This window comes from Ammodytes marinus (genome assembly GCF_949987685.1).
Source record: "Ammodytes marinus genome assembly, chromosome: 7".
Taxonomy (NCBI): Eukaryota; Metazoa; Chordata; class Actinopteri; order Uranoscopiformes; family Ammodytidae; genus Ammodytes; species Ammodytes marinus.
This window is the reverse complement of record NC_137211.1, coordinates 14,684,119-14,697,437: the sequence shown is the minus strand read 5'-3', so window position 1 is coordinate 14,697,437 and position 13,319 is coordinate 14,684,119. Positions and strand designations below refer to the sequence as shown.

Genomic DNA, 13,319 nt, shown 5'->3' with positions numbered 1-13,319 from the left:
ATCCAAACAATTTTGTGTTTAAAGTCATCAGTTTTACATGCTGTTACAGGTATTAAAATCAATAAAACCACAAGGGTTCCTATATTTTTGCACAGACAGTTTTTCACATTTTATTTTATTTCATACAACCAAATACTGCATTTCAAAAAATCTTTGTTTGGAAAACATCCCAGTACTTAGCTGTTCCTGGTAAATTAAAGACATACCACTTTTATCTTTTTTTTTGTGAAAGCAGAGTCAATTATAATGCCGGCTGAGAGAGGTTCCCAAACTTTTTCATATGACTGTATATAGGGCCAAATCCAAGCACTGCGCCGCTATTGCGGCCGCTAAACCGGTGCAAATGACAGAAAACATTAGCGCCACAGAGGAGGCGGAAATGCGCATACCCTGCATACATTTTTTTATTTTAAATTAATATTTTTATGGAAAATCCATGTGTCTTTCTTCAATAGCTTCTTATTTGTCCGACCCAATGTCTCCAAATTATTTGTCCACACAAAATTCCTCATATTAAGCCTCTTAATTTTCCTCTCAAAGTGCACCAGATTCCTAGCCTGGCATTCCCAGACCTGCCACTAGGCGCTGGCAAATTAAATTTGCTGCGCCTGTTGGTCTGGAAACTCTCCGTTCAGAAATCTGGGCTCACGTTTCAATTGGTTCTATCTAATATGGGCGGGCCAGAGCCCTTTGTATGGTACTCTGGGGAGGACGTAACCGGATGACGACAGTGACGTGCATGCGACGTCGAAGCCGTGATAGTAAACATCAAACATGGCAGCGGATATGTTGTGTGAGTTTGAGACTGCTTTGGCCTCACCCCTTTACGATTTGGAAGACGGCACTCAAATATTTCATTAGCAAGTAAGTGGAATGTTCTGTTTTGCCGACAGACCACGGCAAACGTTTAATTTAACAGTTTAACAGCTGTTCGCTAAACGAACGGGGCTTACGTCACCTTGTGCATCGCTCTGATTGGTTGTAGTGCTATCCAACTGCGTGCAGTGGCATTTGAAATACACGAGTAGGAGCCGCCCCTTGAGTTGTAAATTACTATTGATCGTGGCCAGACCCTCTATCGTTCAAGATATCAGGGTCTGGATTTCCAGGCTACCAGATTCCTGCATTTCACTTTAAAAAGGTGAAAAGAAATCTCCCGGTGGGGGGGCATACCCCCGGACCCCCCTAGGACGCTCTGGTTCTCTGTTGGCTACTATTTTTCACATTCAGTCCATGCTTAAAGGAAGCAGGATTAAAACACTGGATTAAGATGTATTTTAAAAAACAAAACAAAAACATACTTAGATAAAGATGTTAAAACTTTAAAAAAAATGTTTTAAAAACCCACACATTTTTTTTAGAATGCTGAAATTTGTTCTCTGAGGGGGGGCTCACTCTCTCACACCCCTGCCTTAGTGGATACGATGCTATAACGGGGTAGATTGCGGGCGCTTTTTCGTCACAATTCCGCTATTCATGGAGCTATTAGCGCACAATCCATTTTAAGTAAATGTGGCCCATAGAGTAAGTGGTATCAGTCTTCCGATCTAACTCTTGTTAGCAAAGTTACTTTTTTACTCATATGCCTCATAATATGAATGTGTTTATTGTGAATAAACTGACTATTTACAGGATTCTGTTCCTTTTTTTTTGTTCAGTTACTGCTTTTATTTTATTTTGTAATCTTAATCTGAGTATCAAGTGTTGCATCCTTCAATTATTTATAGTGCTTCCCTGTGTTCTCTCTCACCTTGGGCTGTTCTTACAGGCAGCAGAGAAGTGTCAGTGAGGCATTAATAAGTCAACAACATGCCGTTATATCTGACACACACACTCACACTCTCTCTCTCACACACACACACACTGGCAAGGGCCACAGTGATATGCACTGTATTTTACGACAACGGAAATTTGAAAAGGAAAATAAAGCCCAACGGTAGCCTATATCAAGACACACACACACACGAGAGACGCACATCAGTTTTTTGTGATCAGCAGCATCAGTTCAAAGTATGTGAAAACTAGTCTTCAAAGTATTGATCGAAACCAAATTCACATCCAACACTGTTCAGGTATGAGGTGTGTGTGTGTGTGTGTGTGTGTGTGCGCGAGAGAACCACACCTGCACATGTGTGTCTACAATGTGGTGATGGTGATAAAGAACGGTGGGTGGGCATGGATGGCTGTGAGCCATGACCAACATCCCTGTCACCATGCTGACAGGCATGGCTGGAGTACGATTAATCCCCACTTTTTGGGACATTTGTCATGAAGCTTCAAAGTACACCTATTTCCCCACAGCGCAACTATTTCAATGTTGCCGATAAGGGGAATTTGCTGGGAGCAGATGTTTGGGGGAAGAATGGAATTTACTCTTTGGTACCACTTGTGTTTTATTTTGGTAGTTTTGGCCATGTAGTAGTTGGCTAGTAGGCCATTCTTGTCAGCTTTGATAGAGGACTTAACAGAACCTTTACTTCCATTCAATGCTTCTTATGTGCTCAGACAGACGTAATTGACTTTAACATCTGAAGTTAAGCCTGGTTGAGTTGGACTCTGTACAGTAATCCGTTGTGTTTGCTGCTCCCTGTTCGTAAGGTCAAAGAAGAGAGAATTGCAAAATTTCCATCAGTAAATCCATGTCGGGTTTGAGGGTTAGACTCCAAATAACCCATGCTCTGGACCCTTTCTGTTCCATCCTTCAGAGATTTGGGAGATTACCTCTGAAGACACATATTCTAGACACACACGCGCAGAGAGAATGAGAGTTTGAAGATTTGAACCATCGTTCCATCACTAGGAGCCTTCATATAAAAGGCAATGCAACTTTATTAAGATTCAAGATTTTTATTAGTGTCCCAAGAGGGCAAATTGGTTTACGGCGAGGAGAGGCGACAACACATAACAGTACAAAACAGTGACGGACGCAAACAACACAACATGTACGCAGGCCTGGGCACTATAACGTCCTCAGGCCAAGTACATAAATGTTGAAAAACAACCAAAAAGTCCAAGTCAGGCCAAGTACAACGCACAACTCCTGCTGTCGGTCGCTGCATGCGTATGCGCCCTATTTCAGGTTCACAAAAAGGCTTTTAATGAGAAAACGATGACAAACCAGGTAACCGGCGAGGCAAACAAGTCCCGGGGAACAGGCAAAGGGGAAAGTCCAAGGTCCAAAAAGACAGGTCAAAATGGGAACAGGCAGGAAGGATCAAAATGATAAGGAACGCTGGAGCGCTAGGATAGACACTAGGACATCTGACAATCTGGCAATGACTGAGGGGAATGGGGTGGAATAAATACTGAGGCTGATTGACTGATGAGGAGCAGGTGAGTGTGGGGCAGGCCAGGTGAATGTAATTTAACCAGGAGTGCAGAGCAGGAGGGAGTGGCCGGGTCTGAAGTGACATGAGTGAAAGTAAATTAAGAAAACAGACATATGAAAACAAACTATATACTGGCTGAAGTCGTGACAATTTAGTATGGTAGAAAAAAGATTTAAGATGTCCCAATACATGCACGTCAATTGTAGTATGCTGAAAATACACAGATGCCCCAATAACTCCAATAGCATTTTGGAGTATTCCTCTTTATTCTTGACATTTCTCAACATAATGAAAAATAAATCTTCCTTATCTGATTTGTTTTCTCTCTCTTGTGGCCCTAAAACTCTTCTGTACTTTAGTATGTAGTGCAGTAAAAAGAGTATGTGATTTGGAACGCAGGGTTAAGGCTGTTACATACTCCGCGAGAAGAAAGAACAAAGTTCTCGGTGACAGAGCTGCGAGAAGAAAATTACGTCATTTTCTTCTCTCAGCTCTTGTTTAGCTGTTCTCGCAGCTTGTTCTCGACACATCACCCGGGCCGAACTTTCTTCTCGCAGCTTGTCCGAGAACTATTGTGTGATTGGTCAGTCTGAAGTCAATGAGGAAAGCGAAGTGAAATCAGCTGGCGCTACTGAGTCAATTACCATGGTAACAACAATGCGCCGCGGTGAGGAGTTCGGCAGTAGAGTTCTCGTGAAGTATGTAATGTCGGACCAGAAAGAACTTCTCGCAGCTCTGTCACCGAGAACTTTGTTCTTTCTTCTCGCGGAGTATGTAACAGCCTTTAGTCATTGGCAGTAGCCCTCCAAGTGGTAAAAGCTGCAGGGCGTATGGCAGCACTGCTCCACGATGCCTCTCTTCACCTTATAAGGCTCAGTCCCCTGCTCCCGTCTGGACCTTAGGGACAGGAACCCAAGCACACGTGTCAGGTCCCGCTTGTGGGCACGGTTTGGACTGTAGTAGAAGCCCCGGTCTCCACACACCAGGTAGAGGGTGTCCACCAGGTGGGAGCCACACAGGCGCTGCACGGGGGCCAAGGACACCACTGATGAGTGGAGCACCAGCAGCAACAGCAGGGACGCCACCCATGGTACCCTGGCCATAGGAGGGAGACCTTTTTGTTGAGCCATAGCACAAACCACCACTGTGCAATGATATGCTTTAACTTTATTTTATTAACATGTAAAGTATACAGGCTATTACACACTCACTGCAACAAGTCACAATAACTGCACACAAGATCATAACAAATACAACACAATAAAAATGCAAATATAAGATAAATATATAGGATAAAAGCTGCTCATCCACCGGTAGAGATATGAAACAAGCCCTGCATCCATCCTTCAGTCCTACAGACAGAAAAACAAATACACCATACACACAGACTGTAATGCGTCGTAGTTTACTTTTGATTGTGGCACCGATTGTGATGGTTCTCAGGCCATCAGCCATGCTTGTTCTGGAGAACAGGACCAAAGTTGAAGCACCCTCATCAGATGTGGATACTCTTCTAGGTGCAGTTAGAAAACCACCTGCTGATGTTTGCTGTTGACCACATAGCACTTTATCTTGGCACTTTATGATGTTACGTTTCTAGGATTTTATGTTTGATTTATTTTATTTTATGATTTTATTTTATGTTATTGATTTTATGATTTTATTTTATGATTTTATGATTTGATTTGATTTGATTTTATGACGGTAAGACCTGAGTCTACCTGTCGGAGCTAGGAGGATAACAGTAGTTGAAAGTTGCCCTGGACTGCCTTCTCAGAGCGGGAACTCTCTTTACTAAGAGCCCGAACTCTCTGGTCATATCTCGGGCAAGTTTTGCCGTACAGCAAGACTCTATCCCCAGTGTGGCCCGTCTTAATCTGTGGAGGGAAAGGAACTGACTGTGTTGTGTTGGTTTCTCCCTGATTCTTTGCACTATAGTGCCCAGGCCTGCGTACATGTTGCGATGTTTGCGTCCGTCACTGTTTTGTACTGTTATGTGCTGTCGCCTCTCCTCGCTGTAAACCAATTTGCCCTCTTGGGACACTAATACAAATCTTGAATCTTGAATCTTGACCTGAGAAGTCTGATTGGAATCGCATGAGTGAGCAGTTCAGAAATTCATATCGTCCTGAGCATCACTGAGGTGATAGTTTGGAATAATAGTTTCACCATAAGTGATGAGCACCGTGTTTTGAATGAGCTGGGGCCTGGCTATTTCAGCAAAGAGAGCATTAGGTTGTCAAAGTTGTCAAAGAGTGCATGAATCAGTTGTTCAGAATCTGGTAAATTGTCAAATAAAAAAATACTTAAGTAGCTGATTCCCATGTTCAAAAGATGAGGTTCAAGTTGGGTCTATATAATCTCAACAAATCCAAAACTGTTTATTGGTCTGTGTGGTAGACCTCTATTGTCATCCAAAGCCTATTGAAATACCATACAAGCATCATCATTTTGCGTTTGAGGGGCATAGTTAACCTTTATTATGAAAAAAGCAAGCACTGACTTTTGAAAATAACCTCCAAAAATATGTTCCCAAATGCTGACATTTCAAAATATCCCGAGCAAGGCCAATATGGAGTCGAGTTAAAAATGGGACCAGTAGCTTATGGTGGCTTATGATGGAAAATGGAAGATACACTGTCTAACTGACATTGAGAATATTCTGTGGAGTATGTTGTTACTGTTATTTTAGTATGCCACAGGTAAACCTGGTGGTGTCTTTAAAGCATCCGACTCAAGAGAACCTCAGGAAAAGAAAACAAATGCATTGTGCCTTTATCTTTCTAATTACCACTTCGGACAGTGTCTGTTGTTCAGCAATTGGTAATGTCAACCTTGCCCTCACTTTTCATACATGATTTATTTAAGATTTTTGATTATGGAGTGTATGTGTAATTTTAATTGTGCATCTGTCTATATGCCTGTGCAATTGGGATTTTTCTGTGTGTATTGGTGTTCATCTATGCCCTACTAGTGAGTGGTTGGTTGTTCACAGATCCTGAATCTAAGTGCATGTACAACAAAAGCACAAAAAAAACAAAAAAAAAACAAAGATGGCGTGAGAGATTGCAAATTCTTATCTTCGTGCAGCTTTCACACATTCCAAATGCCCTCAGCATAAAAGGGCAATCTGCAAATATGACCTCAAAAAGCTCAGAATGATACAGCTGCAACTACAACCAAAACACATATGTTGTTTTTGAGGGTTCATAACAGCTTAAATCTGCTCTGCACAGACTCCACAAACATGTTCTATTTTAAGCCTAGCATGGTAGATTCACATTTTGGCTTACATAACTTATTTAGGGAAATGGTTTAGGGCAGGGGTGTCCAAATTTTTTTCACTGAGGGCCACATACAGAAAAATCTACAAAGGCCCGGGCCACTTTGCGAAAATAACACATTTATCAGGACATGTAGCTGCTCTGATGTTTAGTTTCATAGTGTCTTCGTAAATTGTAATCCTTCTTCACGGCAACACTTTCCTTTTACAATAAACAGACACATTCCCCCCTCTTGTTAAATGCCAATGATACACCAGTGTTTTCTGCTTTTGCGTCCAATGTCCAGCTGGGTGAAAATAGTGGGCAGCCGAGATCCTGACCCTCGTAGGGGGGTCCGGGTGTATGCCCCCCGGGAGATTTTTTAAAGTTTTTAAAGTGAAATGCATGAACCTGGTGCACTTTGAGAGGGAAATTAAGAGGCTAAATCTGAAGAATTTTGTATGAAAAAAAATGGAGACACTGTGTCAGATGAATTAGAAGCTATTGGAGAAGGACACATAGATTTTCCATAATAATATTAATTTAAAATAAAATATTATGCAGGGATGGGCTTGTTGCTATTTTTCTTTTATGGGACACATTTCTCTGTAATAAAATGAGTGCATTTAAATTATTTAAAAATGAAAATGGCCATATTACATTATATTTTTAAAATGTGCCACGGGCCAATCAATCAGTTTTTGAGACCCCTGCACTAGTGGGTTAACTAAGAAATGCAAAAAAAAAAAAAAATTCAAAGGGCCATATTACATTATATTTTTTAAATCGTCCGCGGGCCAATAAAAAGCGGGCTGCAGTTGGCCCGCGGGCCGTAGTTTGGACACCCCTGGTTTAGGGTTAAGTGGCGGCAATTTGATCAAAAGGATATGGTATCAGAAAAATGGATATACTATATATATATATATATATATATATATATATATATATATATATATATATATATATATATATATATAGGGGAGAACAGGGGTAATATGAGCAACTTTTTACATTTGCTCCCCTCTAAGCGAGCTAAAATGATTTATCACTCAAATGTACACATTTCCCATTAATTCAGGATGTTTCCTAGAAATGGGCATTAGCAGATTTTTTTCAAGACAAAGGGCAGTGAAAATATGATTGTTTTAAAAAAAGTTGTCATGTGGCTCACTTTGTGGGGTAAACTGATCCACTTACTTTTTCCACTCTGAAACTACCATAACACATATTGTAACAGTAAGAATCCTGAAAGCTAGCCACACATTCCAGAACTAATGTCGGACTAGTGAAAGAATGATGGGGTTTGGTCAATTAAAGGTCACATATTATGCTAAATGCACTTTTTAAATGTGTTCTAACATATCCATGGGTCCACGGTGTGCCTAGAGACTGGCAAAATATTTAAAAAAATAACAATCTCTCCTGTTCTCACTCTCCCCCTTTCTGAAACCCCTACCCCTCCCCCCCAATATACTCCAGTCAGAATGTTCCCCTTTTCTGACCTCACAAACTGGAAAGCCAGAAGCTTCCACTGTGCAGCCCACACCCCTATTTCTTACTGGTCCACGGCCCTGACAGACAGAGGGCGAGGCGTATCTGGCTGCGCTTCCGGACAGGGGGCGGGGGCAGCTCAAAGATTGTATATTTACGAGGGGAGCTGCAGCTCTTTTTAAAAAATAGGCCATTGTGAGATTAGCTGAACATCAGCATAGTACAATAAATTATCTGAAAGTTTTTTTCAGCAAACAATTAAAGAAAAACTTATTAGGGACCTCTAAGACCATATAATATGGTGTATAATAGTACCGAAAAGTGTATAATATGGGAGCTTTAAGCAAAGCAAATTTTCTAAACACTTGAAAGTAACTCTGAACAAAATCAAATACAACACATTATAATTCAAAATGTTTTAATAAGATTCAAATGAAAGATAGAACCAGTTAGATTAGAACACAGTCTGGGGACCCTTAGAGCTACACAGGACCCTTAGAGCTAGCTAGTGTCTGGGGGTCAAAGCATAGGAAAATCAGAACCAGCGAGAACAGCCTGGGACTCAGAACACAGGAGAAGACCCAACTGGATTATAACATCAGCCTGTCATACTCTACAACTAGGCCTACTCTACATTCCAGCCCTGAAGGTTACAGGGAAAGATGAGAAGGTGCTCTTTCCGTGTGGTTGCCCCAGGTCGTCTTCCTGGTGTATTTCCTTGGCATGATGGCTTTTCTACAATGTGTATGACATTAAAATAAAACATGTAATATTACATTAAAATAGGTTTAAGACTAAACTTAACTTGTGCCTCATGGTGGGGGAAAGTGAGACAGTGGCTCACTTTCCCCCACAGCATTTGGCTCACTTTCCCCCACCACCACAATTTGAGAAAAAACTACCTCTCTTAGCATTTCAGGCTAATCTTCAGTTTTCAGCATCACATGGTTTCATATGTTGGTAGTTCATCAAAACGTATGATAGAAGTTTTTCAACGTGAATGCATTTGCTTTGGCACAACAGTTGATTAAGTTGACAGCAAGAACATTTACTTTTACATGCAAAATACCTATTTTGGAGAAAAAAACATGCTTACCACAGCACCATGAGGTCCTCTCTTTCAGGGCCATGGGGAAATGAGAGGGGCTTGAAAACATATATCTCACATGACCACAAATGTTTTCCGTTGCCTAAATACAGGGGGTGGCTCACATTACCCGATGCCTCAGATTCCCCCGTTCTCCCCTATACAGTATATGATATACTGTAGGCTATATATATCACTATACAATAATTTCACCAATATAATCTTCTTTCTGGAATTATTTAAACAAAACATGGAAATAAATAACTTTTTGGAACCGATAACAACCTGTAGACTTGTGCAAAGTACACACTGACTTAATGGAGATATCATCAGGTTTTCTGATTCTCAAACACTACAACAAGATTAGTGCAAGTTATAAAACTTCAATAGTTCAATAGTTTTGATTAGGGCTGCAATGATTATTTTGATAATCGATTAATCTGTCGATTATTTTCTCGATTAATCGATTATTAATCGATTAGTGTTTTGGTCCGTAAAATGTCAGAAAATGGTGAAAAATGTTAATACATTTTCCAAAGCCCATGTTGACGTCCTCAAATGTATTGTTATGTCCAAAACACACAGATATTTCAGTTTACTGTCATAATAGGATTAAAGAAACCAGAAAATATTCACATTTGAGAAGCTGAAATCAGAGAATTTGGAAATTTCTTATTAAAAAATTACTCAACACGATTAATCGATTATCAAAATAGTTGCCGATTATTTTAATAATCGATTAATAATTGATTCGTCGATTAATCATTGCAGCTCTAGTTTTGATTAAGATAGGCATGTTCCAGAATGATGCATCATATACAAGTTGGTTTTATTCCTGATAAATTTGTCCACTTGATGTGCTATGTGCAGATGTTTTTTTTAAACCTACATGACGAGTGCCATTACTGTGTGGAAGTGGTGCAGTGGTGACATGATGGTTCTGTTAACACTTCATTAGTAAAATGAACAGCGGCAGACAGTGCATTAACATGTCAGATAATGACAAAGCTCTTATTAGAGTTTCCTTCCCTCAAACCTGTTTCCAACTTTAGCTTGGCACTACGTGGAGCTGCCAGGATTTATAATCACAAGTAACCCGCTCTGTGCCACTCAGAAATCCTTAGGAAAGGCAGTCGGATGTGGAGCAAGTGGATTTAGTGGATTCAGAGATTTAGCACACGGCACTGATAGCAATGATGAAGTCTCGGTCTTCACGGTCATGATCTTTACAGTGGAGATCGTTGAAGGCTTCACTGCCCTCCCTGCTCACTCTGCACTTTCTTCCGAGTCCACATGTCAGACAAGAAACAGTGTGTGTGTGTGTGTGTGTAGGTGCATGCACGTGTCCATGTATATTGTAAATCTACATGTCTTCTGTTGTTTCTTGGTGTGCCCTCCCCAGCAAAAGTTGCCTTTCATCCCGACACAACGCTTGGACGAGCAGCATTACTCATTGAAAGTGGCCGCCAGACGGAGGACATGATTTCCTGTCTAAATTAATGGGACGGTTTGGACACCGGAGTTGGCATCGAACAGGCAAACATTTCACACACCCTCAGAAACTTGCATCAGTGTCTGTCTATGATTCCTCTGCCCTTCTCCGTCCCCCTCGCGTCCTCCTGTTTTCCCCCTCCCTCCCTCTCTAACAGAGGAGAGACACTGCACCTTTATTTTGCGTCACAACGGCAAATGTGTGAAATATAGAGAGACAGAAGGGTCTAAGCTCTTTGTTGTGCCATCACACTGATGCAGGTGTGTGACTTTGCAGTAGCTGGACAGAGTCACAGTGTTACTCAGCTCCCTGGGGTGGGGGTGGCAGAGAGGGCGTTCCTTTACCTGCATGATGCACAGAGACATATTGCAGCAGCCTGACTGTCATTATCTGTGCCCCCCCCCCCCTCAGAGAAGTGAAATATTGGACTTTTTTGTTTTACCTCATTTGGACTCAAAACAGTAAAACATATGAAACCATGTAAGGGGAATAGGGAAATAACTGGACCACCAACTATCCACTGACTTTTTATTAGAGGTCACACGTCTAAAAAGGGTTGGGATCCACTTCAACACATAGATATGATGAAAAGCAAATCTTGGATTATATCACTCTGAAATGTCGTGGGGTAGAAGTTTAAAGTGGCCTAAAACAAAAATACTCAAGCACAACCCACCACGGTACTTGAGTTAATGTACTTAGTTACTTTCCTCCACTGGACCCCGGCACTGTATGGGGTTGTGCGCAATGTGCGGCCAGAATGATGCGTGCAGATGACCAAAACTAATATGCAGAAGGTGTAGCTGCCTTTGGAAAGAAGCAGAAAAGGTACAAAGCAATGAGTGGCCACTCAGAGGTAAATAACTGATTACAAAGTGTATTTCTCATCATTTCAGAACTATGTGGTGGAGCTGGAGAATGAATTGTACAATGAATCAGTCACCCTATCATATGACCTTCTCAAAAGCAGTAAAGGGTTATCGGTGAAAGACAAGAGGCTGTTCACGTACAGGCAGCACATGATTTGGGACTACACAAATGTTACCATACACTGCCCTCTGCTGGTGACTATACGGCCAAGTCTTTTTTTTTTCTGGTCAGATCATGATGAAAGTTTCTATGACAGTAAAAAGCCAACAAAACATGTTCTGTTGATATACAGCCCAGATCTCTTCTGGCAGGGACTCTGCAGTATAGTGACTGTGCTGTAAAGTGACTTTGCTCTCACCTTTAAAACTACCTGGCACTGACTGTCATCTGCCTTGACTCTACGCTGCAATTTAAACATCTCGTCCTCCTGTCCAACAGCTGCGGCCAGACATCCCCACCTCTCCCCCAGCATGACTCACCACCGTCCACTGCTTACACATCAGTGGCAGTAAGAGAGAGAGAGAGATAGAGAACAAGAAAGAGAGACATAAACACCCACACAAAGGCCCACACTCGCTGGTTTTAGAAGGTGACATTTTACCAGGCCATCGGCCAAATCACCTGCAGGCAAGACAGGGTGGTCATCATAGCTGAACCGCGGCACAAAGGTGCAGTTCATTTTTGGAGTCTCTTGATTGCTCTACCCACTGTCTGTGTATATTGTGAGTTGGCTGGCACATGCATTCATAAGAAAGAGTGAGAGAGGGCGAGGCATTACGTTTCGTTGTGTGTCTCATTGCAGCTCAGGTTAGCTGGTCAGATAAGCAGGTGTCCCTCCCAATGTCATGGACTCTCTGAGGCTGGGAGCCGACAGGAGGAGCCCAGACTTCATTAGCAGGTCAATTAGCATTTCCCAGACAACATCTGGCAGACACACTAGCCACCCAGCTGCTATACACTATCCCCACCCCTAATTTCCATTCTCCTCTGAATAGCATCAAAAACTATGTAACTGCAGTCTAATGACTCCATATCTGACTCGTACTGAAATTTGAAACAGTACTAAACCATGTAATTGAATATTGTCCGGCAAAGTACTCAGGAGGAACGTAAAAAAAACAAAACTAATACATTTGAGCTCTGGATTGTGGAGAAATTCTATATCTATCAGCAGTGTATCAGCTATACTCAGTGCCAGTGTAGTCTTTATCAACAGATGTATTTGCCCATTATTCCCCATCTCCCCCTGCTTCGTGTTCAGACCTCATCATCGGCTTTTTCCTGTCTTTCTTATGGCATCTTTCCAATGCCATCCCTGTCTCTCATGGCCCCTCTCTATCAACTACTTGGAAAACACATCTTTACAAGATTGATCTGAGACTAACAGAGAGTTGCTGAAGGCAGACGGGCATTTGCACAATTGCAGGGGCCTAGCACACAAACACAAGCAGCGTGTTGACATTGATGCATGGGGGGTAAATGAGATAAACAACTCTATTTATGCTCATCTGACCCAGCCACAGCCAAAGGCGGCCTCCTCAAATCACACTGTGGGGCTGTCTTTTGGGAACTTTTCGATGGAGTTTTTCCCCCTTTCTTTTAGTTTTATTTATTTACTTTATTTTTATGATCTAGGAAGCAAAAATATAAGAGGCGAAGAGATAGTGTGTGTGGTTGACAGGAAAATAAATAGGCAGGGCAAACACTGAGAGATGTTAAAAAGGCCAGAAAAGTAAAATAACTATTGGACAGTCTTGTATTTCTATAGAGTATGCCCGGGCCCGTAT

At 41.6% G+C, this 13,319-nt stretch overlaps 1 protein-coding gene across 1 annotated transcript; it reads right to left on the bottom strand.

Annotated features, from left to right (window-relative positions):
• Positions 1-4,117: 4,117 nt before the first annotated feature.
• Positions 4,118-4,459, bottom strand: LOC307252875 (insulin-like; the record flags this gene model as incomplete). The annotated part of the gene is made up of 1 exon (XM_080030699.1): positions 4,118-4,459. One exon carries the CDS (start codon positions 4,457-4,459, stop codon positions 4,118-4,120), a length of 342 nt encoding a protein of 113 aa, XP_079886825.1.
• Between the last annotated feature and the right edge of the window lie 8,860 nt (positions 4,460-13,319).